The sequence below is a fragment of the Anoplopoma fimbria genome, chromosome 2 (assembly GCF_027596085.1).
Source record: "Anoplopoma fimbria isolate UVic2021 breed Golden Eagle Sablefish chromosome 2, Afim_UVic_2022, whole genome shotgun sequence".
Taxonomy (NCBI): Eukaryota; Metazoa; Chordata; class Actinopteri; order Perciformes; family Anoplopomatidae; genus Anoplopoma; species Anoplopoma fimbria.
The window spans coordinates 20,186,594-20,210,097 of record NC_072450.1 but is presented as its reverse complement, the minus strand read 5'-3'; the positions used below and the strand labels follow the sequence as shown (position 1 = coordinate 20,210,097).

At 39.7% G+C, this 23,504-nt stretch overlaps 1 protein-coding gene across 1 annotated transcript in view; it reads left to right on the top strand.

Moving 5' to 3' along the window:
* The window catches only part of syt7b (synaptotagmin VIIb), a 49,862-nt gene that overhangs the window by 18,274 nt on the left and 8,084 nt on the right, over positions 1-23,504 (top strand). Inside the window, 2 exon segments of the mRNA XM_054617279.1 lie at positions 5,188-5,535; positions 9,298-9,420. Coding sequence (XP_054473254.1) covers positions 5,188-5,535; positions 9,298-9,420 — 471 coding nt within the window.

Genomic DNA, 23,504 nt, shown 5'->3' with positions numbered 1-23,504 from the left:
CGCATGGTGACAGGGGGCACGCATGAGGGGCCACAGGGGGCACCACAACAGCATGGTGTGGATAGGAAGGAAGAGTGTGAGTTTGTCAAAACAGTGACTGGCCTTGTTGCATGTACACTGAAAGATGGACATCAACAGAAGCTATTTCTGACACCACGCAGATGAAGATAATGTAAGGACAGGCTGGAAGAGATGCCAGCTGCTTTGCAGAGTGTACCTGGGATGCATGAGTAACTGTCGGTTGAAGTCTCTCGACTACAGAGAGCTTCGTCACTCATAAAGAAATGCTATTTTCAGTTGTCAGTTGCCAAACCTCCACCAGCTGATGTCAGGGCAGCCTCAGACAATGCTGCTCCTCTGCAGCCTCCAATTTACTGAAGGCTGTGACAGTTTCAAGAATCTCAAACAAAACAGATGCTCACAGAAAAACTTCAAAGATGGCATGCTTGTTCATCTGAAGTAACAGCTTTTTAAATTCAGAGTGGGTTGCACAAACAGCGGGAGAGCAGTTTTATTAGGCCACTGAGAGAAAAAGAAACCCTTTCCAAAAACAGGGTTCAATGCTTCTTAATTTTATCAACGTTCACTGTGTATTAACCTCTGCAAACGGCTCAGTAGGTGTGTACACCAGCTAATCTGCTAATATTCAACATGATCAGCTGATAGAGTAAACCAAAACAACTAATAACTGAGTTGCAAAGTGGGAGGAGATATTTTAGGCATCCTTGGTTCATGAAGTAAAAGTCCCATTCAATTTTCCCATGACTATATTATTGTTGGAGCAATTCAGCTTGGAACTGCATGAAACTCTCCTGATTAAATCATCAGTAGAAAAGATTAAGATGGTTCAGGTTCGTGTGGTTTGATTAAAAGGCAAAGGGATAAGCCTGCAAATGTAAAAACATTTTGAGGAAGGCGTCAACAAAGACTGTAGGATAGCAACGTGTTCGCTAAGATTACGGCCCAAGCATGATATTTCAAAACAAAGTTGAAATGATTAAAACTTGTAGAAATATAAATTTGTTACATAATCCAGAATGGGAATAGGGAATTAGCAAAAATAATTTCTCTTGAACCAGCAACTCCTCCAACTTCACAACTTCTGTCACTGTTGATACTCAAATCAAAATAATATTCACAAGTGACCCCTCATCCTAGATTTAAAGCAGTATTTAATGAGTGATTGTTTGCACTTAGACTGTAATTCTTAGATCCATAAAAAGGTAAAAGTATTTAATATTTCACAAAAGGATTAACAATTATTGTAGAAATGACTGACAAATAGTTTTGTGGGGACTGTATCTTTGTTCCCAGTGTCCTGTGTTCCCCAGTTAAATTTTCAGTTAACACACAATAAGTAAACTTTTCAAAAGGTTTTATGTTGTTAGAGACTCATTTTCCCTGTGTTCAACTCCATGGAACTCCTTTGATGAGTTATAATAATAGCCCATGTCATATTACGCAAATAGAGCTAGGGAATATCTTTTTCAGTTTCCCGTTATGTGCTATATAGAGCTGGGGAACCAGCCTGTTCTCATTCCCTGTGAAAAAATGTGCTAATTTAACCCAAACCAAGGTCTTTTCCTAAACCTAACCAAGTAGATTTTTTTGCCACTGCTGTGCTCCATATGGTTCAGCTGATCCCAGAACACAAATCACACAATCAGTTACACCAGCTTCCCAGAGTTAAGTGGCTGTAGACAAACATTTAGCAAGAATAACCCAATTATTTTTTTATTTTTATATGACCTACTGATCTCCAGCTGTGCAGAATTTGCTCTGTATTCAAATAATAATCTGTTCCATATTACATATGTGAGTTGTATGTGGAAAAACAAATGGTGGTTGGTAAAAGCTGCATATTTTTGCACATTGAGGAGATAATGAATAATAATTGTAAGATCTCTCTGTATGTAAATCGTAGCCCAGATAATCAAACACTCTTGTACTGTATCGCCTAAAGTTCATTCAGTGAATCTAGAGCAAAATATTGTTGAATAGATTAATAAACAAGTGAAGCATGCAGATTTACAGTGGGTTTACAGTAAAAGTCATCCTCCATTCATTCATTCATTCATCTTTAGCCAACTTTGTATCTATAATACTGTGTCTTTGTAATGATATAGTAGCTTGATTAAAAACAAGAGAGCAAAACTCTGCCATCAGAATTGGTATTTATAGACATTATAAATTGCTTCTATGCATAATGAATGAATCATTCTTCATATTTGACTGATTTTCACAAAGTTAAATAAATCATGTACATTTTGTGGCTTTTTAACAACATGACAATTAGACTTGCAAAATAATTATTCGACTAGAATTTGAAATGCATTATTCTTCTGTCCTGTCACTCCTTCTCTCAGATCTATCTGTATTTCAATACCTCCTCTGGAATTGGTTTCTATTTTGGGGCATTTACCTCTCCACCCTCTCTCTCTCTCTCTCTCTCTCTCTCTCTCTCTCTCTCTCTCTCTCCCTCATTCAATCTGTTAGTTTTTTTCTCTCTCGCTTTAACTCCTCTCTCCTTGTTCTTCACCCTCCTCAATTTTCTCTAATTACAAAATCATTCAAGGTTTATAGTCATCTTAATTGACTTTCAAGCAAGAAGAAATGTGAAAATAACCCTCTAAGTCAGTAATAGAATACAGCAGATAAAGAGGGCTCATGCTCAGAGAATATGAATGACTGGTGCTTGTGCTTTACAGACATATACGGAGGACAATACAGATGTGCAGCACCTGAAAGCACGAGTAGATATACAAATTGATGAAAGGACAACTGTTGTACTGACTTCACATTTTTTAAATGAGTAAATTCTTTGCCAAATCTGTGACACTGCACAGGCTGAATTAGAACATGGACCCGCTTCCAGCTGTCTGGCCGAATGCCACCATAAATCCAGCCAGATGTATTGATTCATCATGATGTCAGTTATGATAACATGTTTGTCGGACGCATAAATAATCTCTCTACGTGTGCCACTGAATGCTTTCTATTTAACCTGCAAACACACTTGCATTTAAACACTTACACTTGACTCTGTCATACAGCAGCTGCTTTGTTTGGTTTATGTGCTCGGATGTTAACTCCTTTCCTTTTGTTTTTCATTTCATTTCAACTGTCTCAGATCTGGAGTTCACTGACACTCAAATAATAAGTTCAGATAAGATTAATGACATGAAACTATATATAGCGTTTCAACTTATTTTAGGATGAATGAGCATGAAGATGATAGAGTCAACTCCAAATGTATGTGCACACAGCCTTCAGTGATAGACAACAAATATTTGAAAAACATTGTGACATCGTTCATACAGAGTGAAAAGTGTGAGGAGCCGCTGTAAGAAATGTTTCAGTTTTCCTCATCACTTTTAAACAGAGTCTAATGGATCATTTTACAATCACATAGGTTTATGTTATGCCCAGTGTGTCGTTTCCGTGTCAGTTTAGTACGCCGGCGGCCTCGGAAAACAACGATACCCATGAGCCTCAGCTGCAGTAGCTATAGGGAAGAAACCAGTCAGAGGTGCAAATCAGAGCTGTAGCAAATTCAAAACACTTTCTTTGTTGCCTTTGGGAACAAAACAAAGTGCCAAAATTGGCAAAGAATCCCAAAATGAGTGGATGTAAAAATGAAAAATATTGTTAGCTACTTGATTGTAAATATTACTTAACAAAATACATCTAAGGAATCATAGTTGACTTCTCTAGTTAGCTTTTTATGTACACAGGCTATCATCTTGTTATCATAGAAACAAGTTGCTCATCTTTTGTTCTCATGATTCAACTTGGAGTTGCATCTTTGGAAGTTTTCCAACAAACAGCTGCCCAATGTTGTCTTTGCAGAAAATAAACCACGCTTTTACCTCTGGAGCCCTAAAATCTCCTCTCCCACCTCAAAACTCTACGACATGTCTGCCCAACAGAAATGCAGCAAATTACTTTTATACATTAATTCACATTTATTCAGATACAATATTATGCACAAGTAAATAAACATTCCCATCAAAGCCTGTCCTCAGGAAAGACTTAATGGCGTGCAATATTTGAGTGAGTGTGTGTGTTTATGAGAGGAAGCCTGCATGCATGGCCGCATGTATATGAGCTCTGGCTTGTATTTACTTGATCCAGCATTGCTCCGCTCCTCAGGGGGCTTGTCTCCTGGCTCTCCAGCAGAGTTAGAGCCAAGTTAATACTGAAGAACGAGCGCTAACACAACTCAAGTCAAGGCAGTAAATCCTCCCTCACAGCATTAGCTCCAGACAGAGCTGTTTAGCACAAGCTTACAGCTATCAGGCAGGGCAGTGATTGAAAGGAGGATAAGTGGAGAAGCATTATTACGTGATTGTAAGAGCAGCAGACCGGTAATTAGAGAGCCGGCTTAAAGAACAGTGATTGTAGGTGGTGTTGAGATGGATTGATGTGAGGGCTGAGGGTGGAGAAAAAGATGAATGGACAGAGGAGATGGAGAGCAGTTGAGCTCAGAAGCAGGAAGGTAAAGGGAAGAGTGGGAAGGGAAAACAGAGCAGGAGCAGACAGGACCTTAGGGAGAGACGGTGGAAGCAAAAGGAAAGAAGCTAGAAGTAGGTCAAGGCTAATTAAGGGAAAGGGTAACGTACAGAAAGAATTTAGAGCTGCAGATGGAGAACAGAGACTCAAGTTAAGTGTTAATGATACTTTAACTTCAGATTGAGTTCAATTCCACTTCCAGTGCTGGGGTTTGTTTTGACACCAGTTTGAGGAAATATAATTGAGTGTTTGCATATCGCATGCCAACTCATCCACTGTCATGCGGCATAAGCTTGAAATCCTACACAGTTGTTTTTATACAGCTGTTAAACAGTAATCTTTAGCTTTTTGACAACTCTGTTCTTTCTCTCCCTCCTCTCTCTCCCTATTTCACTGATCTTCTTTGTTGTTTGTTCTCTCTTGATCCCATCTCCCTTGATGTTCACTGCGAAACACTGCGTTCCCACATTCCAATCTGTGCTGTATGTTTTTACAATCTTATCTTCTGCATCATCTATTGGATATTTTATCATATCTTTTGATTTTTCATTTCATCTCTTCTAAATCCTTTTAAAAACTACCTTCCCTGTCCTGTACGTCTCATTTTATCTCTAACTCCGATGTCTTCCTTGTTGTATCCGTCTCTGTCCTCGGTGCTCCCATGTGTGTGCTCAGTTTCGGGGACGCTTCTCTCTCGTCTGCTTCCACCCTGGAGCACATCCCGTCCTCAGCCGTGGCACGCCCACGGCCCTTGGTCCGGCAGCAGAGCCTACAACAGCCCCTCACTCACCAGCCCCCTCCGGGCCCAAACGACCCCCCAGTCACCTCACAGAGTCTGGGCCAGCTGCACACAGGCCCAGGCGGCGGGGGCAACCGTGGGGGCCCGCGCGGGGTCCGGGGAAGTCCGGCTGGAGCCTCCCGGTACAGAGGTGGAGGGGCAGGTCGATCGAGGTCAAACCCTGGCAGCTGGGATCACATGATGGAGCAGATCCGCCACAGAGGGCTGGACGTCAAGTCGTTCTTGTGAGTGTCTTGAGGTTTTCTACTCTGGCAAATGTTGCTTCATTTGCAAAACTTAAAACGTTGAAATGTCGTTGAGGCTTTGCAAGAGATACTGATTCAAGTCAACTGTGGTCATTTTTCAGGGTGTAGTCTGTTGATGTTCGTGTCAGATGTTACAGATTTGACTTCATTATGCACATTAATAGCTAGTCATGTCAATGTGTCCACCATCAGTATATCATATTGTCTTTTCTCAGACACAGTTTCATCTCTGTGAGTATGCTGCATAGTGATTTTTGGAAGGCCATCCAGTCCTTTGTTTGTTTGTCATTGTGTGGTTGAGTGGAGTCTGTATGTTTGTTTCTGTTTGTGTGCACTGTTAATTGAAAACAGACCGCTGAATGTAGAGGTTTACTGTAACATGTAATTATTATCCTATATTTAACAAGTGTCTGGTATATATTGCAAAAACCTAGATCTTAAGACAATCAAACTTATTTCCAACTTGTCCAAAGTGCATATAAGAATTCAACTGGATTTCAAAACGTTTCATGAAACCAAGCTTTAGAGAATGGTCTTCTCTATCATTCTCATGTGTGCATCATCACAACATACATAAAATGCACAGCTGTATTCTACTCTACAGTGGAGGATGTATGAAGTTGTGTAAACAGCTGGGTCGCATTGGAAAGTTGTCAAAATACTAATTCCTAAACATCTTAAATAATGTACTGTCACTGTCTACATACTGTGGACTTGATCCATAAGCTAACAACAATTAGAAAAAAAAAACGATAGAAGTATCCCCTGACCCTACAGTTAGCAAAGATCATTTCGTTTTTTACGACGCCAACGATTTTCCGATCCATTCACTCCTGAGTTGGACGGCTGCTGGTGTGCCAAGGCTACTCACTGTTTGCGATACAGAGCATGGACAGCGAGCATGGACAGCTCTCCTCCTCCGCTTGACTTGAATGATACATTACAGATGATGTGCTCCACAAAGCAGCATCACGTATACATCCCCCCCCCCCCCCCATCTCCCATCCCGCCCATGAACACAGACACTCACACTCATCCACACACACACACACACACACACACACACACACACACACACACACACACACACACACACACACACACACACACACACACACACACACACACACACACACAGCTCTACACCCCTGTACTTTTTGCGTGTCTTCCCATTAGCAGTGTCTCCAGGCCAGTGACCTCCCTGCCTATGTGAATCATCATTCAAATAAGGCCGGGCACATATATGGGGAGGTGAAATCACCCATCTTCCCTGCCCTCATGAATCTCACTAGACCAAACACGTCAGCCATTGACCCTGAGGGGCGGAAACACACTGTGGGGAGTGGGAATGTCATGTGGTCAGTCGGGTATGAACAACCGCATCCATCAGTTTCACCTTCCACGTGTGTCCATGTCTGCCACACCGTGTGACAGCTGAACCTCCTCGCTTACATTTCAGATCAATAGAGCCGGTGTAGGTGGTAATGATTCCAGAGCCCCTTTGGTTGGAGTGCGCATGTCTTTTTTGGACATCTATACAAATCCATTCACCTTATCGACGGGCGCCATGTTGGTACTGTTTACACGTCCCCAGTGGTCTCTCAAGTGCTAATGCGCTCCTCTTGTTGTCGATATTGCTCCAACAAACAGCCTCTTGTTAAGGGGGGAATGCACTACAGAAAGCACATACAGGCTGGAAAATTAGATCAGAAGTGTGACATATGGAGAGATGAGAGGAAGAAGATCAGAAGAAAAATTAGGAGAAACTGATGAAACTGACAATCTGTCAAAGGCTAATAAGGATGACATAATCTGTTGATTTTATTGCTATTTGATTGGACTTCATGGCTATGTGCAAAATGACACATTACGCATTCATTCCTGCCATCGCTTCTGTCTCATCTTTGCAGAATTTAAACATGATGATAGAAGTTTTGAACATCGAGAGTCATTTCTCAATTAGTTTTCTTCTAAAATAAAACATAGAGTAATTATCAACCTTCCGAGACTGCTGCTTATCCGCAAAATAAAAGTAGAGAATTGCACTAAATGTTTTATAATTATGTCTTAAAATTGTCCATCAGGCGATGTTTAAAGATGAACAAAATCATCAAAATTGCCCTTTAAGAAATGCGGTAAAGTAATTTCATAAAGGTTGTCCTTGGATCAGCATGCTTTGTTAGAGGCTGTATAAAGAGGAAAAGAGAATGTCAGAGACAGAGAGGAAAGTATGAGAAGCCAAAATAGTGTAAATATGTGCTTACATATGGGTTGGTATTTTAGGACTGTGAATTACAAGGTTAGCTGTGGGCAATTGTTTATTTGTTTAGGTCATTGTTTGCATGACCTCTCGAATTCACGGTGCAGCATACTTCAGTAAGATGTAATTTAAATGACCTCAGGCATGTTAAGAGGGGAATAACAGCTGAAAAACAACTTGATATGTTTCTTTGTTGCAGGTTTTTGTTAAGGCAACCTCAATTTTCATGGATTTCTTTCGCTTTTCCTTCAGTTTTTTTCAGCATGTCATTTCATTGCCTCTATTTTTTCTCTCTGACTCAATCCAAGCCCTTTTTTGGATTTCTGTTTTTCTATTTTTACTCATGTATTATTCTAGGAAACAGATAACAGAGGATGATAAAGCCATGAAGGCATCAGTGGTTCTAAGCCTCTCTGCTAATGACGCTCATTTCAGCCAAACACAATCAATGAATACCATATCGGCAGTGGATTTAGAAAACAAAACTGAGAAATTGTTTCTTGTCAGAACACACACAGTTCACTGGTGCATTTTACAACCTCATATATTATAATGATGAATTATACCAGAATGAACCTTGTTTCTAACAGGTTATAAAGCACATGTTGGCCCATGATGAATATCCCTGGTATCTTCCAATGTATTTCAATTAGAAACGGTATTTTGCTATAAGACAATACATTCTAGAAATGCATGGGGTACTATATGACCAATACAACATCATGTCAGTGTAAAAAAAAACTAAAGAATGAATCAATGCAGCAAAATCTCCTGTTTCTCAAACTAATGTTACAGCAGTCGGCACATTAAGTAATCATATGCACTACACATCATCCAAAATGTGAGAGTGAGACTTTGTAGTCATTTAAAGGCTGGATGGCTTTTCATAGCACACCCTCAACCTCACAGAGTTGGTTAAGGGAGTGGTACAGAAATGCAGTCGAACTCGCTAATGCAAGAAGAGAGAAAAGAGACAGCTGCATTAATGATTTGTGGGCCGTTACTGATGATGACGATCGCAGATAATGTTTGATTTGAAAACCTGTCGCAGATAAAGCCAAATTCATTTTGGACGACTTGAAAGTTTAATGTTCGTATCGTTGTAGTATACATTAGTACACACAATGACAAACCATGCATGCGGTAAAGTGTTACTAAAGTGTTACTAAAGTGTTGAGAAGTCTCTATTGTAATCTAAATTTACTCCATAGAACACAACTGTAGTTGAGATGCACTGCAGTGTTAGGTCTGGATTTAGTGTTTGTTCAAATGAAATAGTGTCCTCACAACAGTCTACCACCTTTCTCCCACTCTCTCTGTGTACGTGAAATGAATGTGTGCTCTGTGTGTGTTTTCTGTCACTGCCTGCTTGTTTCTTTGTTTATGTTGGAGTATGTGTGTATTTGTGTGTGTGTGTCCCTGTGCCGATTTGTCTACACACCTGTGTGGTCTTGTGACGTCTCGTTTGTCTGTGTGTTCAGTGAGGGGAAGATGGTTGTTCTGTCTCTAGCGATCGGGCTAGCTGAACAGGATGACTTTGCCAACCTCCCAGACCTGCAGGAAGCGCCAGCAAGCAAAGAAAACGAAACCACACCAGAAAAGAGGTAACGAGAGAAAGAGAGAGAAGTTGAGGAATGTGATTGGTTAGGAAAAGTAGATGAGGTACGCATTGATGTATTTGAAAGTGTTTGCAGGACTATTTATCCCTGTTGTGTTGATGTAGTGGTCCAGGGTGACTAGAAAGATAAAAGTTTCATAATCTGAAATGATGAAGTCATTTTCAAGTTGTCCTTCAAAACAAAATAAATATTTTAGCTGCTTAAATTGCTGTTTTTTTCTACTTATAGGATTATTATGAAAAGCAATTTTGACCACATTTTTCAAAATTGAAGAATATTCCAAAAATATGATTTGAAAAATTTGTCTCTTGTTCACCTGTGCTCAATATCTTTTTTTGGCAATTAAGAAGTTGAATGTGATAGAATTTTTTTTATTTCCATTAAGATCAACATGGCTTGATACCAGGGCTGCTTTAGCCAGGATTTTAGAAATACTGAAGTCCTAACTAGCCTCCAATTTCCCCTCAGATTTTATTTATGTTTTAAAGCCTTTTCTACACTGCCAGAAATATAATTCTGGTGGACTTTTTACCATATGTAATCTTCTGTTGATGCAATTATTTGCAAACCAGTCCTCCGACCATTAAAACCACACATGACCTTGGTATTCTGGTCGCACAGCTTGAAACCGTTATATTAGTTGGTTTTCTCTTCCTCTAATTACAAATGTTTTCTTAACTAAAGACTCCTTTTCTTTCTGTTTGTTTTCCTTTTTGATATTATGTTCAGCTTCATGTGCCCCACATTTTAGATCAACTTTTTTTCATGTTCTCTATCTGTGTTCTTCATCCAGACCTTTTGAAGGGCTTATCTCCAGCTCTCTACTGTTTTGATACTGTGAGTCGGCGGCACGGGAGAAGGGCACCCTCATTATTTAGTAGTGAGGTTCCTCACATGAAACACTCGTCTAAAAATATGCTAACCTCTCATCTCCCAGCGATCTCAGAGCAGCTGTCAGAGACTAACACGATCTCTCAGCTGGTGAACAAAGGACTAAACCGGCTGCCCTCTTATCATATCAGAGTGTTATAGGGATAAAGTGCTTAACCCGCTGTTTTCACACTAGTAGGCTGAGGATAAACCTGGGTGTAGTCCCACATCACAAGTTTTCTCCAAAACCTCTCTGCAGTGCGCCCAAGTTCTAACTAGGTCAACTCAGATTTTTTTTTTTGTTGAGGAAAACAGCACTCTGTCTTGGAAGAAAATAGTATTTGTCTTGTTATTGATGTTATTGCAACAATTATGATCTTTTTTTATGCTTTTGAAATTTAATTTAAAATGTCAAAGGGTCAGTCAGGGGATGAGGACCAGCTACCTCTTGTCCCTCCCATCATCCTCTCTGCCGCTCTCTGTCTGGAGGTCTGTCAAGCACCTAACTGTATTCACAGCCAGCCAGCGAGCCTCTACCCCGAGGGGTCGCGTGGGCCAAGTCGTCTAGTGTCCTTCCACAACTAATAAGAGCTCTCCATCATCATCTCTGTCCGTCCCTCTCATCTCTGTGTCTCTGTAGTTAGGCAGTAAGCTCACTGGGCCCCTCTGCTTTCTTGCTCCCGGCCGTTTTCGTGGAGCCCAGCAGACTGAGAACGATGTAACAGGATGATCCGGTCAAGAATATATGTGATGAGACAAGACGCTGTCAGACAGTGAGAGAGAGAGACAGAAAGAGTGGGACACCTTTGCTCTCAGCTTTCTAGAGAAATATGCAACGAGATAAAAATAGACAGTCCCATAGAGGTTTTGGATTCTGTTGGTTTATTAATGAAATCAAATACAGCTCACAGCACAAATATCTACAAACACCAAATGTGATTCTGGAGATATGATTTGATAAAAGCCGTGTGCGCTTTGTATTGTGTTAGGTCTAAATATGGACAGTAACCAAGCAGACCAAGTAGAACTCTTGCTTGGATGTTTAGACATTTGTAATTAAAGCTGCATTAAAGGTCATGTCATGACTCATTTTCAGGTTCATACTTGTATTTTAAGTTTCTACTTGGACATGTTTAAATTCATTATGTAGAAAAACTTAATTTTTCTCATAATATCTGTCTGCCAGTATACATTTCTCTAGTATAGATTTATTTAGCCATGAGACATCTCACAGAGGACACAGTTTAGTGGGCTTCGTTGACTGTGTAGTTTTGACTTTATGGGCTGTGAGCATTTCTCTGTGGAATAAGTATTTTAATACTTTCACAGTATTTATATAGTACCTAAACCTGCTTTATAACATATGGGACCTTTAACTGATCTTATTTTGGCCACTTGGTGGCCGCAGAACAAGCTGTTAACACAAAATTGACGTTGTTATGGTGAACATGTTAGCAAACAGTAGCTTTTTTTCGTCTCCATGAACACCTGAGAGAAATATTTAGGTATTTAGGTGCTAAATGCTCCACTATGTTCACCAGCTTTGGTTTGGTGCTGGGCAAATAATGTGCGGAGGGTAATCGTAGCCTTTTCACAGAAAACAGCTGTATGCTGCCGCTGGAAACAAAGTTGATGAAAGCAGTGAGACTGAAACAGAACATAACATATTTGGGGCTGTAAACTCAACACAATGAGCTAAAAGAGGCTATAAAAGGAACTAGTTGGTGATCGTTCTTTGTTCATCACTACCAGCAATCTCTTTCACATTTCAACCATTACTCCATTATTGTCATTAAAATGTTGATTAATGCAGCTTGAATGTTTTTATGGAATCCACACAGTCATCACTAATCACAGGTGCCAGGAAACTTGTTGTAAGGAATCATAATTACCTCATAAAAAAGCGGTTTTGTATCCCTTCTTCAAAGTAAAATATGATTAAATAGGTGTAGATGTGTATGACTTGTACGGTATTGTGAGTTTGTAAATCAGTGGTGATATGAGGGCAGACCCTGTAGTGGTGTGCCCTTAGAATCTGAGAAATGTTCTTTAAAGCTTGCAAAGTACTAAGATATCATCTGTTTTCATTACCTGTAACTAATTTACAGCCTGAAACCAAATGCAAGAAACAAAAATATAAACACAACCCTTTTGTTTTCTGCTCTCCTTTATCTTTTATTTTTTATTTTTATGCAGCCAGAAGACTTAATTCTCTAAAATTTTGTTCGCAAATTAGATCTGTGTGTCTGACAGCATGTTTCAATTTCTGACAAAATCCAACAACTTCTCACGATCATTCAAGAGCAGGGTGCCTCATTCCACAATCAACAACCTGATAGACTCCACGCAAACGAGATGTGTCCCACTGCATGAGGTGATTGGTGGCCACATTAGATACTTACTGATTTAGGGGGCATATGTGACAAAAAAGTGCATTTCTTTAGCCCTAGTCATGTTAAATCCAAATAAACGTCTTTTTTCCTCAAAATAAACCTGCAAATCTTAGACTGGCTTTGTATTGTTACCAGCCGGAGACACACATGTATGCTAACGATGCTGTTAAATCAGCATCTTGATAAGCGACACCTGTCCGGTGGATGGATTATCCTGTTGCTAACTAAAACAAAGTTTTAAAGAAATAAGCCTTTTGTGAGTCTTAGATATTTTATTTCAACTTTTGAAACTTGTGAGCAAAACAAAAGTGTTGCTTTTTTTTGTTCAGTGCACTTGCAGAATAATCATTTTAATCTATAACAGCTGAACACACATGCAGATTGCTGAGTAAAAATCATCCCTGAACAAATTTACTGAGTTCATTATCATCAGTGTGTTGCGTTTGTGTGCGAAGTTTAACGTTAATCTGCAATTTGGGATGCAGAAATAGTCCAAGCTGCTGTCTACAGAAGCTGTCTTGTACTTATTACATCTTAGAGATGAAATCCCAGAAGATACCCATGCAGCTGTGATTACAGTTAATTATATTATTCTCAAAGGACACATTTGGTTTCTCGCTGATCTGTTATCTACAGACAAAGCCAGTGTTTTTCTGGCTCTGCGCTAAGTGAAAGGTCCTCTAATCTCCTATGTGCGTCTTGTTATGTAAGTCGGTTTGGGTCACTGTGGTAGGCCGGTCAAAGCCCTGCGGTGGACTGGACATAATCACCCACCTGCAGATAACCATGATGGAAGCTCTGAAGCTGCTGTTGCACGGCAGAGCTGAATCTTAATGAGCTCAGAGGTTCGCCACACACAGAGACGCAAAAGGGAAATAAATGTGAATAAACCCAAAAGAGCTTATTGTCCCTAGAAAACCTCCACTCTGAACACTGAGTTTGTAAAAGCTGTAAAATGCGCATAGCTTTCTGAAATGGAGCATTTCAAAGTCTGCTTCCTTTCAATGTAACACAAGAATACATTGTATCCATGCAGAATGATGTGACGTTCAAATATCGATGCTGGACCACTCTGAATGAAGTCTAGAATATAATAATATATTTATGCATTTGTTGCTTTCACAGTTGATACTCATGTCCTTCTACAATAAATCACTGATACTTAGATATTTGTTGTATTTTAAACACTGCTGAAACTCCTGGTGTGGTATGATACAGTAAGTGCTTTCAGTGTGATTGACCATTTATAACTTTTAAATGAGAAACATAAACCAAGTTACCACTAAAAAATGTACGCTTGAGAGAATCTGGAAATTCTCGTGGGGAAGAAAGAGACAAACCACACAGACATCATCGTTTGGATAAATGTCTTGGCAGTAAGAATGAAGAGTAAGCTTTTCACACTGTTTCCAAACAGCATTTATATAGAATACGTTATGAGTAAAAAGAAGAAGCTCCCGCACACTGTCAACACTTAGACTATGTTTTCCTTAACATCCTTAGTCAGGGTTTTTCACTATAACTGCAGTTCCCGTCAGCTGTATATTCTCTAGCCCTCTTTCAGCTCATTGTTTTGGTTTTACGCCTCACAACATTGTTTTGCTTCACTCTCATTGCCCTAATTTCAGCTGTTTGAAAAATAATTGTTTTAATTTTTAATTAGGCAGTCTCACTGAGATTAAGATCTCTTTTTCAAAATAGACCTGAAAACAAGAAACACTTATAAGAATACAATCAGCAGAACAGAAACTATACACAAGAATTACAAGAATTACAATAATCACAAGAAAGACATCAGATATTAAAGCTTTAAAGTCTCCAAGGGGAATGGAGGAGCAGTTTGAAACTCCGGATCTGCCAACATGATCGCGTACATGAAGGATATCTAATGTTAAGTAGTTACTGGAGTGTGTGGTTGCTATATTTGAATGACAGAAGAGATGTGATGTAGTTTAGATGCTTCAACAGCAGAGCGTTATAAATATACAACATGAGATGGCTGCAAGGAAGTCCATTCAACCGTTTGATCCAGAGAACAACGATGAGTCTGAAATTTGTCATTTGTGATAAAGTGTAATGTACAACGATACTCAGGATTTCACAGCTGAAGTGTTGATGAGAATACAGAATATCTCCATAGACAAGGACAGACATGAAGGTTGACTGCACAACACTTTAGGGTTGGAAGAAGACAGACATCCTTCAATTCTATACAAGAGTGTGATTACATTTTTTTGAGTCAAATGGTAAATATGAAATTTGATTGACAGTCTGCTGTCAAGTGAGAATTTGTATGACTCATCAATAGTAATGTGAGTGCCATTTAAAGTTTAAATGGCAGGAAAGTCAGTGTCATGATGGAGGTGGAGAATACCATGTACTCTGTCTTTTCTGCATTTAAAACTAGTCTGTTGAACATAGTGCAGCTTAGCACTATGTTCAACAGACTCAAACATAACAGTTTAGCATATAGTACACCTATATATTATAGTAACATACATTCGCTGTATGAACAGAAACCCACTTTGCTATTGAAAGGCTTATTATTTATATTCTCAGCCAAAGTCTAAACAGAAACATTTTTGATAGATTTTTATTTGGTTAGAGAATAAAAAAGATGAGAATAAACACTGAAAGGTTCTCCATACAACATTAAGAACTTAATAAGATATAGTCCAGTATCCATCCAGGGTTAGGGTCTACCTCAGATGACAATGAAGTCACTCTCCCTCTTTGTTTTGTGATCCGGACTTCTCCGTGGTTTCTTTACAGAACCGAGCCGGTTTGTGCCAGCATTTTGGTGCATGTGAGTCTATCTGTTGTGTCGCTGTATCGACCCACAACGCTGTCATGGAATTGTAGCGTCCCTCGACTAAGCGGATCACTCTTAGAGAAAAACAATAACGCAGCTCTCGCCATGTTGAGAGCCGCGTGGAGGCCATAGATCTGAACTCCATGTTGATCACCTTTAAAGTTACGATGAGGAACTTTTAACTTGTATGAAACTGTCTCATTTTAATACTGATCAACAGTACGTTGCATTGAATGGGCGCTGTAATTCAAACTGTGGGTGTGTCCATTGTTGGTCGAGTCTCAGTGGGAATCAGAGCTCTAATCTTGGCAGAGGTATATCGTCATCCTGCTGAGTTGCACAACGCCAGGCTGTACAGTATTAATCAAGCAAGAAGTTGTTGCCACCCTTTATCAGCTGACATAGCTGACTCTTTTCATTGTGTGTCTGAGCCAGCAATCACAGAGAGTCAAGCCTCCCAATGAGTCTCCAGGCCGGCCTCTGGTCCCCATGGCAGCCTCTGGAGCCGGCAGTGGCCCCGGGAGGAAAGATGATTGGAAAGAAAAAGCGATGTAGGTCAGCACAAACGAGGCATCTTTTTAAAAAAACCTGTCAGATCTCAGTCTGGAGCTCATTCACCATTTCCCTGGTTCCTGTTTGTGGCTACGAGCAGGGAGCTGATTTAAGAGAGCCCATGAAAGGAAACTGAGGGGGGACGTCACGGCGAAGGTGACAGTGAGTAGTGGAAAAAGAAGGAAAAAAAACTGTGTTCTTGAAGTAATTTAACACATTTTGTTGACTTTTATCTCAAATTCTGAAACAGATATGTCATCACTGCAGGTTATTTATGCACGCAACACGTTATTTACAAAAACAGCAACTCCCCAGTGGATAAATCTCAAGAATAAGGCCGCAGAAGTCTATTCGAAGAGCATCAAGTCTGTCGAACCCTGTAGATGGCTCCATTAGTTGTATTAGCCTGCGTGTTGAGGGGGGCGGAGGCCGGGTGATTTGTCCCTGTTGGTGTGGAGCGCTGAGTGGGCTGACACTAGAGCCTTGGTCTCATCCATCATGGGACGTGGGACCTATATTGTGTTTCATGGTCTCCTAGGGCTAGTGTATGATCAGCAAGACCCAGATGCCGTAATGTTTATGGAGACACACTTCCTATCCAGGGCCCCGCTGGTAAACCTCATCCCTCATGTTCTCACCCGTCCATCCACTCTCCCTCCCTCCCCCCTCCGCTTCCCATTCCTCTCCCCATCCCCTCATCAATTTCCTCTCTCCTCCCCAGCCCTCATTTTGTTTCTCAATAAGACGTTGTCTCCTCATCTCTCCTTCATTCCCGCTCTCCACCTTTGCCTTCTCTCTCTATTTCCCTTTCACGCTTTATTTAATTGCATCTATTAAACCTATATTTTTGTTCTCATGCCAGTTTGTCTCTCTCTCTCTTTCTCCTTTTCCATTCCACTATCTCCTTTTTTCACCTGATACCCCCTTTCCCGAGGGTGTTGACTGGATTTGTGACGGGATGATGTCACGGTACGCTCCTCTGTCAGCGTAGATGACTGTCAGCTCGGCCAGACTCTGATAAATCTGCTCCATGTGGGCAGTTTTCATGCATTGGTATACAGAATGTTTGCTCACACGCCCATGAGCTTTCTGTAACATCCTTGTATCACCTTTAGATGTCTGTGCTAGTTGCATGTGATAATATTTAGCTCCTAAATATAGAAACACAACACAGTTATATACCCAATCCCATCTCTATTTCTGGCTGGTTTAATTCGCCTAAATGATAAAAAATAAGATTATTTCATATTGTTTTCCCACATGAAGCCTGCTATCAAAATAAGCGCAATCAATCTTTGTCACTATATAGCTTATCTCATATCCGAAGGCGCATTATCATAATTATTTTTGCATGACTTCTAGAGAATGATAACCAAAGATGATAGAGGGTAAAAAACCAACAGTTCATCTCTGCTATCTGTATCCAGTCAGTGTACAGTGGACTAAACAAATATTTATTAATTTCATTGACATGTATGAAATAGAGAAGAATCTTCTCATTCCACCCTATTTCCTCGAAATTACTGTTCTAAACTAAATTGTTTTGGCAATAACATTTTGATAAGAAACATTATGAGATTATGTTCACCGGCAACCCATTACATTGTTACACATAAGTCATGGAGAGGAAGTCAGGGTGGATGGTTGGTGTTTAAAGCACAGGACTTTGATACTGGAGACTTTTGACTATAGCCTGGATTAAACCAATAGTCTAAATTCATCCATTGCACAAAGCTATCTAACTTTGACTAAGTAGTTGCTATGAATTATTTTCCAAACTTAAAATATATGAACCGAGCTCCCCACATCAAACCCTTCGGCTCTCTGTTCACTCCAGCAGAAAAATGTTCGCCTTCTGCAGAATTTCAACAAGTATGAGGACATTTTACTGTTAAAATTCAGTGAAGGGTGGAACAATACCAAAATAAAACTCCCATTATCATAAAATTTTGCAGAGCTGAGATGCTGTGGCTTCCCAATGTGACAGGACTCATTACTTCTGCCATCCCATCAGTCAGGCACATATTTAGTATCTTTAGGCAAACGAAACCCACTGACGATGTCCTCACTGCTGTAGACTTCCAACGAGTTACTAAAGCCTGTGTCTGTGTTTATTTTTGTGAAACTGCCTGACTTGTATCAGACTTAAATAAGAGCAAAATTAAGACTGGCCTAAGACTACAGACCTGGCTACAATATTTGTCAAACCATCCCCTGCGTCTTATTCCCTGAGTCTAATGTGGTTTGGTTCAGGCCACAAAAGCACACAAGGGTTGGGGAAACCTGGTGGTCTCAGTTAAATGTTAATTAAGTAAACACATTCTGTCACATGGTTCAAGTCACTTTTGATTTTCTGAATTAAAGACCAAAATCTGTCCCTAAGCTCAAACAAATGCTGCAGTGCCTCAACATAACCAAGAAAAGCTTCATCCTGCTTCAGCTGCTATGACATTTTGAGACTGAGACATAATTAGCACACCAACGTGTGCTAATAATGTTAATTAAATAATCTAAATAATTTGTTCTTGTTAATAGGTGTATAGAAACATAATTATAAGACAAATGGTTGTCTCATTTCAAATTACAAACAGGTCAAGACAAATCACGAAAAAATCTCCTTCCTTTAATATGTTATTAGTTATTAGATCAGTAAGTGAAACAAACACACACATAAGCACATTTATGTAGTGAAGCACTTGGAATGGATCATTCAAGATGAATGTTTCCTCTACTCAGCATGTTATAAAGTTTTTATTCCTATCGGTTCTTCTCGCCCCTCAGTCTGGTTATATTTAGAAAATAAAAAACTCCACGCTTGTTTCATTAAATGTGCATAGATACTTAACTGCCATTTCTAAGCAAACAGATGGCAGCTAGAGTTTCTTGTGTTCCAGCTATGAGGAGGCATGCAGCAGGACAATATGGTGGCAAAGATTTGGTTATGACTTGTGAAAACACAAACGCGATGATTACAATTCTTGCACGTTGCTTTCCCTGCTCTGAATCTTCTGTAACGACGTTGTCGCTCATATTCCTTGCTGCCAGACCTCTGCTTGAATTTTCCTTTTTTTTTCATTCTGATCCCGTCGCTCCCTCTGAAATGACTTACATGATATACCTTTATCAAAGCTGGGTGAATGAAGCATGTTCTTTTCATATATTCAGTCTTTCTTAATCAATGTTGAAACAGACTTTCCAACAGCCTGTATACGTTTGACACAGGAGGAGATAAGGTGTCTCTGCATTGTCCCCTGGGATGTAATGACCTGCTTTGTCCAATTACACCAAAGATGGCTTACATCTCAGTCCCAGATTGAGGCCTTAAGGTCAAATGTCAGGGTTTGAGTTAAAAAGTGTCAGAATGGAGTGGTTGTTCTACAGGGACATTCCCTTCGACCTCCGGCAGGATTGAGTGTGTGTGTGCTCATTTGTTTTGTAATCGACTTGCTGGCAGATAATTTGCATTTCCCATCGAAAAAGCGAGGTGCAGAGTTAGATTAGAGCTGGTTTCAGTCTAATGATCCAAACTCTTTTATTAGCAGGGGAAAAAGGTTACTCCATAATTGCTCATTTCTGTCGCTGCCTGTTGTTTTGAGTATCATTTATGAATCAGCCATTTTCGACATGAGCTCACACATACCCAGTGGTGTGTGTTGTGGAGTTTTTCCGCAGGGTCACAGGGGATTGGAGAAGTGTAGCTATGAGGGAAGAGTGTGTTCCAGGAGTGCGTTTCAAAGGCTTTCTAAAAGTGTGGTCCCTTTGCCCCTCAGCCTTTTTAGCTATTTTTAATATATGCCCCTCTCTGTGGAAATTCCTTGGATTTTTTACTACCCTCTTTTGAAGGCTCCTGTTACCATGGTTACTGCAACCCTGTGCAAAATCCATGATGGTAGCGAGTACAACCTAAAGTGGGAGCACACATTTCAGTAGTCATGGTTACAACAACCTCTAAAGTATGAATTATGTAACTGGTGTTTTAGAAGAGATAGTCACCAGCAGGCAGAAAACATTTTCATAAGTTCACCACCGCAGCATGATACAGTATATATAGACTCAATTTTTGCTTTCTAATAATTACAAAAATGTTGACATTATGTCTTGTTTGACAGTGAATCAAAAAATAACTGCAGTGAGAATAATTAAGTTGTTTTTAGTGACTTTCTTTTTTTTTAATTCCTCAGTGTCACACACGACTATTTCTACAAAATGTCTTATTATTTTCTTTTAATCTGACTAAATTTAAAAGGTTATCATAACTGGTTTAGAAATGTGCAAGAATAGTGCTCTGCATCCTGTGTGTATGTGTGTGTGTGTGTGTGTGTGTCCGTGTGTGTGTTTGACGGTGAGTAAAAGTGTATATTTACACGCATGGATGGACTCACCTCACTACCACACCCAATTGCTTCACGTCCCGCAGGCCGTTGCCGTGTCAACAGTCATGATTCGAGGACACTCTGTCCAGCAGCAGCAGGTCTTTATTTGCCTTTCATGTCAAAAAATGTTAATCTTTGGTGACTATGAAAAGCAGACGCCACAACTCTACTTGCCTGATACAAATCCTCTGAGAATGCAGGGTTTTGATGCAACAAGTGTGTTATTATCAATCTGATTCATCTTCATTAAATGTGTCTGTATCCCCAAAACTAAATCAAACAATAAAGGCAGGAACTCCAGTTAGGAAAAAGAAAAGAGAAAAAATAACATAATAACACAATGTGACATGAGACCTTTGTCTTAAGTAAACAATAAGTAAACAATTGCACTTGTACACCTGCAAAAAGTTCCACAATGCAGGAGAAAATAGACAATAAAATAAAAGAAACATATTGTTGTCATTTTTTAAGGCAGAGAAACCAACAAAAATCAGTGCACCTGCTTCCTAACTCATTACCTCTCTCAAGATACACACACATGGATGACATCACTGTTACACAAGATAAGATGTATTCGCACATTACATAATGTGGTTTCTTGTGGCTGCTTCATAGTAGACTTTGCATCAAATCTATATAAACTCTATATCAGTCAGACTTTTTGGTAGGCTCAGTGCCCCCTTCTATGAACTGGAATATACAGAGCAGTGTATATGTTTACAGACACTGCATGATATATGCAGGCCAGTATTAACTACAACGGTTATATATGCACTGCATTAAAGTAAAGCATGTGCTCTGTATGGCTGAGATGATTTATAGCCAGATATTCACAGTAGAATATAACGAAGACAGTTCCCGGCTGTGTTTATGTTGGGTTGATTGTTCAAGATTCATGTGGCCTCTGTCTTGTCTGCTGGGTGTTGAATAAGGACGGCTCAATTGGCTGTCAATGAGCCAAATCCTCCTTTAAGTACGTTTTTATAGAGTCTTTGGGTAGAGACCCAGCTGACATATATATTATGTGCTCTATAGTCAGTGTGGGGAATGCCTTTAAAGGCTTGTCTATGTATCTGAGCTGTAATTGAACTGTATGGGAGAAGGTGATGGAAGTGATAAAAAAAGATCCTCATCTTAAAAACTTCTGGTGGCTACTGTTGTGCAATAAATTCTACCTAGAAGATAAACAACCATTGTGAAAAGGATAATGTAAATTTATCATAAAAGCGCTGCTGAGATTTTTGCATTGGCAGCAGACACTCAAACAGTATTCAGACCAGTCCTAACTATTCCCCACACATGGTAAATTAATGTTTGGTGACAAAACACTCATTGATTGGAAGCACGGTTTAAACATCTGCACATTGATTTTCATTTTGATGTAAATATATTGAAGATACAAGCTGGGTTGGGGGAAGGATGGCGATCAGATTGTATTATTAGCTATCCTCCATATCCATTCAAATCCTACATTTTCTTCCAAAAAAGTAAATCCCCTCAGAGATTTTCTCTGCAAAGCACATTTAGAAAAGAAAAAACAAACTTCTCTTTTCCTCTGTTTCTGTATCTGTTATACATAATGGTCAAAAAACATCTCTTTTCCACTCTTTTAACCAGTTCATCACCACCCAAATTCCCAAAAGCATTGTAAGATGATCTTTCTATGGGCTTAAGATCATCTTTGCAATAATGTGGGCAAATTAAGCAACACTGTTAGTATCTGTGCAATAATACATAATCATGGCACAATCACAAGCACACAATAATAATAATATTTTTTAACAGATGATGATAACAACAAACTTATTTCATTTTTCAATGGTGGTTCTTGAAGGCTGCCTGAAAGCAATGACAAATGATCTCAAAAGTTTGTGCATGAACACAATTTTTTTGTGAAAAGGCTTAAAAGACGGTCCTTGAACACTGAGCAACACAGTAGAGGAGGGAGTCAACTCGTTGGAAAAGCGAGACCAGGTGTTAAGTAATATTTTGAAGGTAACACATTGTTCCCTGATGTGTTAGAGGTTGATGTTAGAAGCTGTAATTGAACATTTTCAGCTTTCCCTGCGTTCATCAGTTTGAAATAGAAGGCTTCCGAAACGGCAAACTTTCACATTTTGAATAAAGCCTGGCTGCATTGTTAGTGCTCTGACCTGCAGATCACAGGAAATAAACGCAGAGTGACGAATCCGTTCTTTTCTCTTCCACACCGTATCCTCTCCTCCCCCTCTCCCCCGCTCTGCTTTTACTTGTCTCTTTGCTGTTCAAACCCTGTCCATCTCTCACCCCTCCTCACATACAGCCTCCTTCCATTTTTCTTGCTCATGTAACATGTCAGTTTGCTTCCTTTTCCTCTACTTTAGCTCATCTGACTCTTTTACCCAAATCAGATCTGTTTTGCCTCCTTGCTTCGACTTCTCTCTCAGCTTGTGTGTGAGTCATTGTGTGTCTCACAATAATTTGTCTGTAACCTCCCTTTGTTCATTCTATTAATCCTCTTAATCTTAACAATCGCGAATCCTCTCCTTCACTTTTTCTCAGCCTCTGTGCAGAGATACGTCTTTCCTTCTCAGATATTTACAACAATACCGTCTTCTAATCTCACTTCTGCTATTACCTTTGTGTTTTACAGCTCACCGGCTCCCTCGTTCACTATCTCTGTCTCTCTGACTCCTTCAGTTTTGTTCTTTCTGGGTCGTCTCTCTCACAGCGATAAGTGCTCATTAGTCTTTTTTGTCAATATGCCTCGATTGGTACCAGATCTTTATAATTTACCCGTCTACCAAATTGTTACATAATATAAGCCAGGAGCCATGTTTTCCCTTTACTAAATTTAGTATTATCTTTTTTTTCTTCCTTTTTGTGTTATAAAGATTATCAGTCAGATATATTGTTGTTTATTTTTACAAGTCTTGTACTGTAAATTTGGTTTTGGTTGATGGCCTGTATGTGAAGTGACAGGTGGTGATGGAGATAGTTTCATATTGGTATATATGTTTTGTTTTAATTATAGTAATACACCAAGACATTGTTTGTTGAACACTTTTGCAGTCCAAAGCAGTGAGGCTC